The sequence below is a fragment of the Protobothrops mucrosquamatus genome, unplaced genomic scaffold (assembly GCF_001527695.2).
Source record: "Protobothrops mucrosquamatus isolate PMUCROS unplaced genomic scaffold, P.Mucros_1.0 scaffold1573, whole genome shotgun sequence".
Lineage (NCBI taxonomy): Eukaryota > Metazoa > Chordata > Lepidosauria > Squamata > Viperidae > Protobothrops > Protobothrops mucrosquamatus.
This window is the reverse complement of record NW_015387737.1, coordinates 357,887-371,742: the sequence shown is the minus strand read 5'-3', so window position 1 is coordinate 371,742 and position 13,856 is coordinate 357,887. Positions and strand designations below refer to the sequence as shown.

The following is a 13,856-nucleotide window of genomic DNA, read 5'->3' as shown; positions in this document are numbered from 1 at the left end:
TTCATGGAACTAAAAATTAACCTCTATGAAGAAAGACAAAGGATTTAGGTATATTTTAGTCTTGGCAAATTACTGAGTGGAAGACATAATAGTATTTTTCAAATGTTCTCTCTTCTATGGTTGCAGTGCATGAAATGAAACTCTTTGAACATTTCTTACAGTCAGTTAAACTGCTAAGAAGATTTTTTTTATATAAACATGTATCATCTGCAAACTCTGTTATAACGTTATGCATTCCTCACTGCAATTAAGATTGACACAAGTGAATATAAGTACGTGTGTATGAAATATAGACATCATTCTGAAGACTTTCAGTTCAAGTCGAATATGAACTGCAATCCAACGTTACCTTACAGGCAACTGTGACTAACAGTCAAAACCACCCACTAAATCCATGCCAAGGTATGAATGTGTATCTCTCAAAGCTCAAGTACTTTTCAAAACATGGCTTGATTCTCTAAAATTACTAACTTCTAGAAAAATTACCTGGATTTTCTTGCATGATATTGAGAGCTTCAATGGCGGCGGCCGCTAGAAGAGGAGGCAGAGAGGCTGAAAAGCAATAGCCTTGGCCGGACAGCCTCTGAGAACAAAAGTCATAATATTAAAGGAGCAAAACTCCCAGTATTATTTATACGCAGAACCTACCGGTAAATATACAACTCTTTGTTTAATCGAAAGGAAGAAAAATCTGAATTTAAGAACATTTTATCCAAAAGGACAGCAATGAGTTAGTTATGTATTTTATCTAATTTGGCTCTTGCTAGCTTTAAGCAACATATACATTGCAATCATAAATAAGTATGCTTTTTTCCCCCTTCGTTCAATCATGTCTGATTCTCAGCGATTGCCAGGACAAGTCCCTATAGTTGCCTTGACAAGTTTTTTCACAAGTGTTTTGTCACTGCCTTCTTCCTAAAGCCGAAAGAGAGTGACTAGTCCAGGGGTAGGCAACCATGCTGGCTCAGGAATTCTGGGAGCTGAAGTCCACGAGTCATAAAAGAGCCAAGGTTGCCTACTCCTGGTCTACTCCAAGATCACCCAGCTGGATTTATGCCTAAAGGGAGACTAGAACTCACAGTCTCCCGGTTTCCAGCCTGAACCACTACACTAAACTGGCTCTTATATATCTGTATTAACACTTATTAAATCTATCTTAATTTTTCTATTTCAAAAGTATTTGAGAAATACAATAATATTTATCTCTGTAAATACAACAGTTAATATATATAGCTGCATCTACATTTTTATTGGAAACATCCATATTTAAAGGTCCTGGTTTGATTGATTCAAAACTGTATATTTGCCAACACTGCCAAAAGCTACATACATAGCATAGATCACTTTCAAACATGCCCCAAAAATCTCAATGTGCAATACTTAAAAATGTTAGGCAGTTACAACCATCTTCTACACAGACAACCTCCATGTCCCTGCAAAGGGAATATTACAGGCCTAATATCGATGATAATTGAGGTCATTAGATCAGAAAAGGAACAGAACAATTATCTGTTATTGTAATATCCTTCTAGTTATCTCTTCTCCCCACATGTCACATGTCAGCTACAACATGTCAAGGCAGTTCGTTCTTGGCAAGGACGGTGCATTAATTCTTCAGTACCAAATAAAAGCTACTTCTCAGCATCTGATATTAATACAGTTTTCCCCCAAAGTTCAGTGCCTGCCAACAATGGATATAATTCTGAATTGACAACATGCAGAGCAAGCAATTTGTAGCAAATAGGTACAAGACTGAGAGGATGTATATTCATGTTCACCCTAAAACTTCTAACAGAAATAAGCCTCCCCAAAAAAGATCCTGTTAGGAGAAAACAGTTAATAGTTTCTCATTTCTATGAAGTACAGGTGGTCCTTGACTTCGTTTAGTGACAGTCCCAAATTACAATGGCACTGAAAAAGGCTTATAACCGTTTTTCACACTTATGCAACATCCCCCTGGACATGTGATCAAAATTCAGCCACTTGGCAACTGGCCTGCATTTGTGATGGCTGCAAGGTCATAAATGGAAAAGTTGGGCTCAACTGTAGTCCTAAGTTGAGGACTACCTGCAAAGGAGTTCAAACTGAATGATGCTGCTTTTCAACGGAGCCCACTGGGGCAGCCTTTTAGTAGACAGGCCACCTTCCCGATTTAATTCATGAAAACGTTAAAAACTGCTATTTCATGGAGTGCTTAAAATGCAGAATCAGCCATAAGGCATATATGTGGCTCAACATGACCATATTGTGTTTCCTGCTCTCTGATGTCTGATTGTTCTTATGGGTTTTTAAATTGATTATATGTGTTTTTATTTAGACTTATTATAGCCCAGTTATTCTTTATACATCTTGTGAATCACCAAGGGTCTTATCTGATTGCAATGGGATATAATTGTAACAATCAATCGATACATAAGCATACAAATAAATACCTACATTGGCTACAGAGCTCCACAAAGAGATAACTCTGACACAGTTTGTCTTTCAAGGTCTTTCACATACCTGGTGGTCAATAACAAAGGATCGTCCACAGCAAAATCCTCCAATAGAAGCCAGGGAATTTTCCATATTTGCACTTATAAGATCAATGTCATCAATCTAACACAAAAATGTCAATTGCTTAATGTTAAAAAGTGAAAGCATGGTTTCAGTCATACAGTTGGTAAGAATGAGTTTAGTCATGTACAGCTAAATAATACTAAAAATACTTAATGAATGACAGTACGTTACAAGAAAGAAAAATACAGTTCACATTTCTATTACCGCATGTATCCATTTGAAGTTTCTTATTCTACCCATCAAGATCTAAAATAGCTCAATGTAGTTGAGACAGTTCTAAATTTATTTTCCTCTCTCCTTTAAAACAGAATATTATATATAGAAAAATCAGATGCTATGATACTTCTTTAGTACAAGAAAGGGAAAAAATTCACAAGTCTGGAGTTTTTATGCTGTCCCACAATTGTGCTACATGTGTTTTATGAACTGTTTAAATACAGCTTATATTGTAAACCATGGGTTCCACAATTTCAGTTAAAGAGCATGAAATAACAGGATTTTCTGGTAGAGTGTACAGTGCCATTCCTTGACTACTGCATAGAATAGAATAATTTAAAGTTATCTGTCGGTTCAGGGTGCAGTATACTGACAATGCCAGCTTTATAGCTGAACTCCACATTGCTCAGGTGAGGTTGTTGGTTGTTGACCCAATGTCTGGAGACTGTTCAGGTCTGAATGGGGTGGAACAGACTTTGACTAAAACCTGGCAAGACTGAGCAGCTGTGGCTGTTTGACTCCTTGGATTGGGGACATTTTCATCATCGTCTTGCGTGGCATAGCATTTCCCCATTTGAGGCTGGTTCTCAACTTTCAGATCCTTCTGAAATGTTGTCCCCTGAGGTTTTTCCTCTCTGTGCATGGAAGGGAAGCTGAAATCCTTCAGTGGGGAATGTTTGAGAGCAAAAGAGCTTCAGCTCCTTCACTCTGTACACACTTCCGGACCGCGGCCCCTCGCCGCAGGGAGACGGAACCGCCTAGATGGTTCCGTCCCAGGCGCCTGATGGACCCAGAGGGGTTTCTGACGGAGCTTGGGCCATATCCTGTGGAGCTAGGTCACGACTCGGCGGAACATCAGGCTGCGGCCTGGGATGTGGCCGCAGCCGCAGCACTGGACCGAGTCGTGCCGCTGCGNATCAACTAGAGTGTGTGAGAGAACAGCAGTTAGCTTTTATAAGCAAGCTGATCATATTCTAATGCAGCAGTTCTCAAAGTGTGGTCTGGAAACCCCGGGGATCCCTGAGAGCCTTTCAGGGGGTCAAAAAGTCAGATACATATTTTATCATTTCTCAGTTTTAATTTCTAATATAGTATATATCGATAGATGTAATCCATATAAATCAAAACTCTTTGGGTCCTCAATCATTTTTAAGAATTTTAAGAAAGGGGTCCTGAGGCCAAAATGTTTGAGAGCCACTGTTCACCAGGAACACAGTGGAAATCCACACAACTTTTACCCAATGAAAACATACTGTACGTGAGAAAAAAAATGTATCAAAATATTGGGGTTAAAACAGAAATATGCCAAATGATTTATGCCCAAATTGTTCTGTGCAGGGTACAGCTAGTTTGGGGTGATTGATGCTCGAACATGCGTATTTAGTCTGGATGTGAAAACAAAGCAAGAGCGTTTTGTTTTGGATATAAACTTCAACCCCCCCCCCCAATTCCAGGAAAATGTGTCTGGAGGAAAGTAAAAGTGAGAAAAGCAAGAATATTTGGTAATTGAGAAGAGGCAGGATAGCACAAAAGAAAAAGCTAGGTTGGGAAGTTCAAGGTGCAGGAGGAATGATGAGTTATATCAGGCTGGAACATCAGTGCCTGATGAGAAACATGGAAGGGGAAAATGTACATAAGGGAATATTTGGGAAGATGTAGGACATGGCCATTTAGTAAGATATGTTGGAACATATAACTGGGGGAAGAGAGAGCTCCACTACCCCATAAAAATCATGACAACATCCTTCCAGGTATGATTTCAAACAAAATTGGTAGCAAAAATAATTCTAGGTTTTGTTGTTCGTGCTGAACTATGGCTGATCCAGTACAGTTCTGCAGAACATCTGGAATATGATATTTTGGTTTTAGGTCTGAAACAAAATATTTTCCATTTTGTTTTAGAGCTTTAAAGGAGAAACCAAGTACAGATTGATGGATAAGAACTGCAAAAGCCCTAATCAAGACTCAGAGGACTGTAACCTGACATTTCTTGTTCAAAATATCCTGGGATACACAGGCATGATTTTCACACAAGAGAGGTTCAAATAACTGCACCTCAGATCTGGTCAATAGTCTCTGCATTAATACAGGAGCTAAGCCTCCTTAATTCAAATGGGATATTTTTCAATAAGATAGTAAGTTTCTTAGTAGTAAGAAACCTGTTTTTTAAACTAACTATATCTTAATTGTGTCCCAACATTCGTTTAAGATCTATTGCATTTCTGTTATTAATGTTGTATTTTCTGATAATAATGCAACTTCCATTGGAAAACTAGCTGTGGTTGCCTAAAAACTACTTTTTATATATGTTTATTATGCATTACAATTTATAATACATGTCTAGAGTATCATCAAAATACCTGCAATACTTATTTTTTGAAAATTTCTAAATCTCTAAATATAGTAAGAAAGTATAGCCTACACTGTACTACAATAAACTGTTTTCAACTCAAAAATATTTTGAGTTGAGTTTTTTTAATTACACCACTCTAGGCTATAGCTATAGTAAAAAGCAGTTGTTCTTACTAAAGTAGCTTAAATGTAGAGCTTAAAACAGTAAATGTTTCCATTATTGTACTCTCTTCAAAAGCCATTTTTCTCGTTAAAGTCAAGTATTAAATGAGATGACAATGAATTTACTTACCCTTGTAAAGCTTTGTATATTTGCTTACATTTTTGTCTTAAAACCTGAAAAATACCTAAACAAAAAATAAACAAAAAAATCCTTGAATATCAGTTTAATTGGTTAAACACGACATACCAATTTAAATAGCTATTTAAGACTAGATTGCAATTTGTTCATTCTTCCTGTCTTTTACCTTTCCAGTGTCATAAGAGAAAATATACAAATACATCTCTTCTCTGCCCTTGTGTCTGCCCTATGAAACATTCTTCCCTCTTCCCTCTGAAACTAGATCAGCCCCATCCCTTTTGGATATTCTGAAAAGCCCTCTGTACTATGACTTGTTTAGGCGGCTCCGCTGTTGAGGAATATGATGAATCCCACAACTGGAATACAGGAAGTGAAGGATACTATTTGTTTGAAAGGAATAGAAGCAATAGAACAGAGAAAAGGCTGAGCAGTATATTAATGATATCCATTCCTCAAATATCTAAATCAATGAATTTGCTAATGTTATAAGTTAAAATAAGTGCAGGAACGAGTTAAGCAATACTGTTGTTTGTGTCTATTATTCACCTTCCTAAAAAGGAGGAGCCATGAATGAAGTTTTATGAAAGCAAACTGTAGAACTTGCAAAGAGGTAATGAATTTGTAGTAATGATATTTTTAATTTCCCTGAGAGAGCACAATCCATCCAGGAAATTCCTGACTTGCCTTGCTGACAACATTCTCCCTCAAAAGTCTAAGAAGGTAGAAAATGATTAGCTATCCTTAACTGTATACCAATCAAGAGAGAAAGCTTAATGGAGAAAATGGAAGTGGCAGAAACATTGGAGGAAAATACCTATACAATCCTGATTTTAAAGGAAAATAAAACTACTCAAAAATAAGATGAATGTTCAAAAAAGTGGATTTTGGTAAGTTCAGAGCAATGCTAAGTACTATCCTGTGACAGGAGAAAAACCCATCCAGCTAATTAGAAAAATAGCCTAGGGCAGTGTTTCTCAAGCTTGGCCACTTGATGATGTGTGGACTTCCACTCCCAGAATTCCTCAGCCAACCAGCTGTGTTAAAGGAGATACCAAAAACCAAAACTGCAAAGAAATCCAGAAAGGAGGAAAACATAGGATAGATAGCAAAAGAAGCTACATAAAAAGCTTCAGAAAAGAAAAAAAAAGATCTATATAAGAAATGAAAAGAGGGTTGGAAAGCCTTCAAAAAGGAAGACTACAAATAGGTTACCTATTGTAGATCTGTGGAGATGGCACTGGGAAAGTCAAATTCCATAATGAGTCAAAGATAGTGGAAGATATCAAAAAAAAAATTAAAAGAAAGAATGTAGATATTTTCAAAATAAAAAGATAGAAAAGAATACAACTTGGCCAATAGAGGCAAAATGAAGAAAAGTAGATCTATTTAAAAAATGTGGTCAGGGAATATGTCTTTACTTTGAATTATGCCAAAATTTTGGTATAATTCATCTGATTCTAGAGATTTAAACAAAATCTCCAGAATCAGATGAATTACACCAAAATGTTGGCATAATCAGGTGAAAGTCAGGGTAAACGCAAGTATATTACTTATGGAGAATCCTGAAGAACTGATGAAGTGCCAGATGAATTAAGAAAAACAAATGCTATTCCTAGCGCCAAAAAAGGAGAAAAAGTTCAATTTTGGGCTTCGTCAACTAAGTATAATTTCTAAATTATGGGAAGTCATCGTCCACTTTCCTTTGGTTGATCTCGCTTTGTCTATTGTGAACAGTTTTGAGTACCACCTTTTAACAAGGATTCAGAGAAAATGGTCCAAGTTCAAAGAAAGGGTGTTGCAGATGTTCATGGAACTAAAAATTAACCTCTATGAAGAAAGACAAAGGATTTAGGTATATTTTAGTCTTGGCAAATTACTGAGTGGAGGACATAATAGTATTTTTCAAATGTTCTCTCTTCTATGGTTGCAGTGCATGAAATGAAACTCTTTGAACATTTCTTACAGTCAGTTAAACTGCTAAGATGATTTTTTTTATATAAACATGTATTATCTGCAAACTCTGTTACAACGTTATGCATTCCTCACTGCAATTAAGACTGACACAAGTGAATTTAAGTGTGTGTGTATGAAATATAGACATCATTCTGAAGACTTTCAGTTCAAGTCGAATATGAACTGCAATCCAACGTTACCTTACAGGCAACTGTGATTGACAGTCAAAACCACCCAGTAAATCCATGCCAAGGTATGAATGTGTATCTCTCAAAGCTCAAGTACTTTTCAAAACATGGCTTGATTCTCTAAAATTATTAACTTCTAGAAAAATTACCTGGATTTTCTTGCATGATATTGAGAGCTTCAATGGCAGCGGCCGCTAGAAGAGGAGGCAGAGAGGCTGAAAAGCAATAGCCTTGGCCGGACAGCCTCTGAGAACAAAAGCAATAATATTAAAGGAGTAAAACATCCAGTATTATTTATATGCAGAACCTACCGGTAAATATACAACTCTTTGTTTAATTGAAAGGAAGAAAAATCTGAATTTAAGAACATTTTATCCAAAAGGACAGCAATGAGTTAGTTATGTATTTTATCTAATTTGGCTCTTGCTAGCTTAAGCAACATATACATTGCAATCATAAATAAGTATGCTTTTTTCCCCCCTTCCGTTCAATCATGTCTGATTCTCAGCGATTGCCAGGACAAGTCCCTATAGTTGCCTTGGCAAGTTTTTTCACAAGTGTTTTGTCACTGCCTTCTTCCTAAAGCCGAAAGAGAGTGACTAGTCCAGGGGTAGGCAACCATGCTGGCTCAGGAATTCTGGGAGCTGAAGTCCACGAGTCATAAAAGAGCCAAGGTTGCCTACTCCTGATCTACTCCAAGATCACCCAGCTGGATTTATGCCTAAAGGGAGACTAGAACTCACAGTCTCCCGGTTTCCAGCCTGAACCACTACACTAAACTGGCTCTTATATATCTGTATTAACACTTATTAAATCTATCTTAATTTTTCTATTTCAAAAGTATTTGAGAAATACAATAATATTTATCTCTGTAAATACAACAGTTAATATATATAGCTGCATCTACATTTTTATTGGCAACATCTATATTTAAAGGTCTTGGTTTGATTGATTCAAAACTGTATATTTGCCAACACTGCCAAAAGCTACATACATAGCATAGATCACTTTCAAACATGTCCCAAAAATCTCAATGTGCAATACTTAAAAATGTTAGGCAGTTACAACCATCTTCTACACAGACAACCTCCATGTCCCTGCAAAGGGAATATAACAAGCCTAATATCAATGATAATTGAGGTCATTAGATCAGAAAAGGAACAGAACAATTATCTGTTATTGTAATATCCTTCTAGTTATCTCTTCTCCCCACATGTCACATGTCAGCTACAACATGTCAAGGCAGTTCGTTCTTGGCAAGGACGGTGCATTAATTCTTCAGTACCAAATAAAAGCTACTTCTCAGCATCTGATATTAATATAATTTTTCCCCAAAGTTCAGTGCCTGCCAACAATGGATATAATTCTGAATTGACAACATGCAGAGCAAGCAATTTGTAGCAAATAGGTACAAGACTGAGAGGATGTATATTCATGTTCACCCTAAAACTTCTAACAGAAATAAGCCTCCCCAAAAAAGATCCTGTTAGGAGAAAACAGTTAATAGTTTCTCATTTCTATGAAGTACAGGTGGTCCTTGACTTCGTTTAGTGACAGTCCCAAATTACAATGGCACTGAAAAAGACTTATAACCGTTTTTCACACTTATGCAACATCCCCCTGGACATGTGATCAAAATTCAGCCACTTGGCAACTGGCCTGCATTTATGATGGCTGCAAGGTCATAAATGGAAAATTTGGGCTCAACTGTAGTCATAAGTTGAGGACTACCTGCAAAGGAGTTCAAACTAAATGATGCTGCTTTTCAACGGAGCCCACTGGGGCAGCCTTTTAGTAGATGGGCCACCTTCCCGATTTAATTCATGAAAATGGTAAAAACTGCTATTTCATGGAGTGCTTAAAATGCAGAATCAGCCATAAGGCATATATGTGGCTCAACATGACCATATTGTGTTTCCTGCTCTCTGATGTCTGATTGTTCTTATGGGTTTTTAAATTGATTATATGTGTTTTTATTTAGACTTATTATAGCCCAGTTATTCTTTATACATCTTGTGAATCACCAAGGGTCTTATCTGATTGCAATGGGATATAATTGTAACAATCAATCGATACATAAGCATACAAATAAATACCTACATTGGCTACAGAGCTCCACAAAGAGATAACTCTGACACAGTTTGTCTTTCAAGGTTTTTCACATACCTGGTGGTCAATAACAAAGGATCGTCCACAGCAAAATCCTCCAATAGAAGCCAGGGAATTTTCCATATTTGCACTTATAAGATCAATGTCATCAATCTAACACAAAAATGTCAATTGCTTAATGTTAAAAAGTGAAAGCATGGTTTCAGTCATACAGTTGGTAAGAATGAGTTTAGTCATGTACAGCTAAATAATACTAAAAATACTTAATGAATGACAGTACGTTACAAGAAATATCCATTTGAAGTTTCTTATTCTACCCATCAAGATCTAAAATAGCTAAATGTAGTTGAGACAGTTCTAAATTTATTTTCCTCTCTCCTTTAAAACAGAATATTATATATAGAAAAATCAGATACTATGATACTTCTTTAGTACAAGATAGGGAAAAAATTCACAAGTTTGGAGTTTTTATGCTGTCCCACAATTGTGCTACATGTGTTTTATGAACTGTTTAAATACAGCTTATATTGTAAACCATGGGTTCCACAATTTCAGTTAAAGAGCATGAAATAACAGGATTTTCCGGCAGAGTGTACAGTGCCATTTCTTGACTACTGCATAGAATAGAGTAATTTAAAGTTATCTGTCGGTTCGGGGTGCAGTATACTGACAATGCCAGCTTTATAGCTGAACTCCACATTGCTCAAGTGAGGTTGTTGGTTGTTGACCCAATGTCTGGAGACTGTTCAGGTCTGAATGGGGTGGAACAGACTTTGACTAAAACCTGGCAAGATTGAGCAGCTGTGGCTGTTTGACTCCTTGGATTGGGGACATTTTCATCATTGTCTTGGATGGCATAGCATTTCCCCATTTGAGGCTGGTTCTCAACTTTCGGATCCTTCTGAAATGGTGTCCCCTGAAGTTTTTCCTCTCTGTGCATGGAGGGGAAGCTGAAATCCTTCAGTGGGGAATGTTTGAGAGCAAAAGAGCTTCAGCAAGCAGCTCCTTCACTCTGTACGCATAAAAATTGGGAAGATTGCCTAACAACTGCAGTCAGGAGTGCAGGGATGGAGGTCATCAAGCAACAAACAAGACTATCGTCTACATCAGTGTTTCTCAACCTTGACAATTTTAAGGCATGTGGACTTCAACTCCCAGAATTCCACAGCCAGCAAAGCTAGCTGTGGAATTCTGGGAGTTGAAGTCCACATGCCTTAAAATTGTCAAGGTTGAGAAACACTGGTCTACATGTTATACAATTATTTATTTTCTTTTAAGATACTACTGTAAAAAAGATATTAAATCAAACTTTTACTTTCTGGTCCCTAACATTAACTTCTACTATCATGATCTATACAGTATCTGAATGTGAATAAGGTTTTACAAGACATTGAGGAGCAGGTACAAGAGGGTTATGAGGTTTCCTCTTTGAAAGAAGGTTTTTGTTAGAGTGAAACATAAACATAAAATTGAGATGGACGTCTAATACGTAATTGTTTACTGTGTTTCGTTACGTACTAATTATTTACAAGTCCTCCCGTGTTAGAATCAAAATAGCAATAGCAATAGCGTTTTGGCTTATATGCTGCCCGATAGCACTTTACAGCACTTATGGCCGGTTTACAATGTGGAAGTATTATTTGCATATTGCCCCCAATACTCTGGGTTCTCAATTTACCAAGCTCGGAAGGATGGAAGGCTGAGTCAGCCTTGAGTCCCGTCAGAATCGAACTCCAAGCGGTGGGCAGAGTTAGCCTGTAATACTGCATTTTAACTATTGTGCCACTACGGCTTCTCAAAATATTCTATTATTGACTGTCTTCAGCTCAACACTTAACCTTCATGTCTCAAAGGTGCTTTTTTCAAAAGGCAACTGGATTTTCTTGGCTTTTCCCCTTCGAAAATGTTCCGCTTCTTATCCAGTTAGAACCATAGAAGCTTCAAAGGGGAAAAAAAAACCCAAGAAAGTCCAGTCACCTTTTGAAAAAAGAACCTTTAGGACAACCATGATCTAGACACTCAACATTCATGCATTTTAGTTACTAGATGTAGATTTCTACTAATTATGTGCCAATGAACAGATTCTTTCTTCTAGAATAGACATGTCAAACACGAGGCCCGGGGGCCGGATGCGGCCCGCGAAGTGGTTTCATGTGGCCCGTGAAGCCATCCTGGAAACAGTGAGGGAACGGCCCCAGCTGGCCATGGCCCAGGCCAGCTGGGAGCCAATGTACAATTTTGTGGTGGCCATCTATGCTGAAACGCATTCAGTCTTAGCTCCATAAGACACACACACCCCGCATGGCCTGAGAGGAACAGTGAGGCTCCTCCAGTGGACCATGCCTTGGCACTTGCTCCGGTCCCTCCCCCTCCTGCCAGAAACCCTCAGATCTATCCCACTCCTGCCCAGGCCCCCACAGGCACCCTTGACGTGAACGATGTAGAGCTGGCCACACCCACCCAGTAGGTCACACCCACTCCATCCACACCCACCCAGTAGGCTGCACCCACCCTGGCCACACCCACCCAGCCCCCTGAGGGCAACCTCGATGCTGATGCGGCCCTCAATGAAATTGAATTTGACACCTCTGTTCTAGAACCATTTTTTTTCTTTTAAATTGACTTTTTGTGGTCCAAGTAAAATAACATCAAAGCTACTTGCTTAGTAAGACAAATCGCCTTTTGTGATGTTTATATTTTTAATTGTTCTCTTTTGCCAGTTCCCTTGAGGTTTGAGAGGAGGACATCCTTCAAAGTGCAGAGACACATTATAATACATTTTCTCATAACATGTTGTGTTATGGAAAAAAATAGAATCTTGAGTAGCTAATCAGAGGAAATGTTTTTAAAAGCACCATTTATAGCCAACATCCTCAGTATAAAATGACTCCAGGAATGCAGACCTTTCAATATTTATGTTCTATGAAGAAGTATTCCTTTGCCAAGAAACTGAATTTATTTATGTTACATAAACTTGACAGTCGTGAAAGTGTTTTCTTAATTAGTGGAATCTGCTGCTGCTTCAAGTTAGTGGAAATTGTACTAGGCTACAGAGGCCACTGACACATTCTCTCATTGCTGTATAGCTCTTAGTGAACTCATCCTTTCGGATGTTGCAGTAGCTAAGATTTTAAACCTGCTTTTTCAAAATCATAAGTAGGTACTCAATTTTAAGAAATTGAGATTTTCTAATGCTGGATGATTTGATGCTGAATTCTTTGACTTTTCTTTGGGGGAACACTTAGCATACGGTTGTAAAATATTCTTACTACTTTGCCTAAAGAGTAGAAAATCCAGGGACTGACCCTCATAATCCAAGTCTTTAAATTATGGCAAACATCTGAACATTAAATAACTTTTTTCAACAGGAGAAGAGAATGAAATGCAGCAGAATCAGGACAAGAAATATTATCTTCTGACTTGCTGTTACCCAGTTTCTGCTTCTGCCCTCTGTATCAGCCCTCATCTTATTGGCACCAGCATCAAAGCTGGCATAGGGAAGGCCACCACTTAATATCTATTTATAGAAGATTGATTCCACTTTTAGTAAGCAATTTACTACTTTCTTCATTTTTTAGATTTGCAGTCTGTAAAAGTTAACTAGATATTAAAAGAAGAAATTACTTACCAATTCTGGCAGAGGACAAATATCCCCAGTATTAATAAACAACCCCTCTACCACAATAAATTTTCGTGTTACACGGGCTTTTCGAGGGTTCTGCAGAAAAACAAACAATTTAGTATGAATATATATACGTATAATTTGTTTATGAAAAACAACTTTTTAGCTTACTTTTTAAAAGTTATTAAAAGCAGATAGAATGTTGAAAATCAACTTATATTTACTTTATCAGAAGTGCAATAAGCCCATTTGTAACTGAGAAAATGTCCATACACAGTAAAACGCTCTTAACACGTATATCATTAAAATGGTTACTTCGGGGGTTTTTTTGGCCTTATAAAACAAATGTTAATGTAGCTTTACTTCAATAAGCATTTTACCCAGAGGAGGAGTATGGTACGAAGAATTTCTATCTACTATTTTTCTCAGGAACAAAATAATTTTCTGAGCATTTTTGCACTGCCTTATCAGTGACACTGTGGCTGAGCACATGCACTTATGTACAAAATAAAAGGAAAACTGTATCCAATTCTACTGGCAGCTTTTTCTCATGTTT

General features: G+C 37.5%; 1 protein-coding gene across 1 annotated transcript in view; it reads right to left on the bottom strand.

Moving 5' to 3' along the window:
* The window catches only part of SPTLC1 (serine palmitoyltransferase long chain base subunit 1), a 40,352-nt gene that overhangs the window by 9,288 nt on the left and 17,208 nt on the right, over positions 1-13,856 (bottom strand). Inside the window, exons 8-15 of the mRNA XM_029285370.1 lie at positions 13,303-13,396; positions 12,948-12,955; positions 9,736-9,831; positions 7,719-7,815; positions 5,420-5,474; positions 3,251-3,410; positions 2,503-2,598; positions 487-583 (exon numbers count right to left, since the gene is read on the bottom strand). Coding sequence (XP_029141203.1) covers positions 487-583; positions 2,503-2,598; positions 3,251-3,410; positions 5,420-5,474; positions 7,719-7,815; positions 9,736-9,831; positions 12,948-12,955; positions 13,303-13,396 — 703 coding nt within the window. The remainder of the gene's footprint in view (positions 1-486; positions 584-2,502; positions 2,599-3,250; positions 3,411-5,419; positions 5,475-7,718; positions 7,816-9,735; positions 9,832-12,947; positions 12,956-13,302; positions 13,397-13,856) is intronic.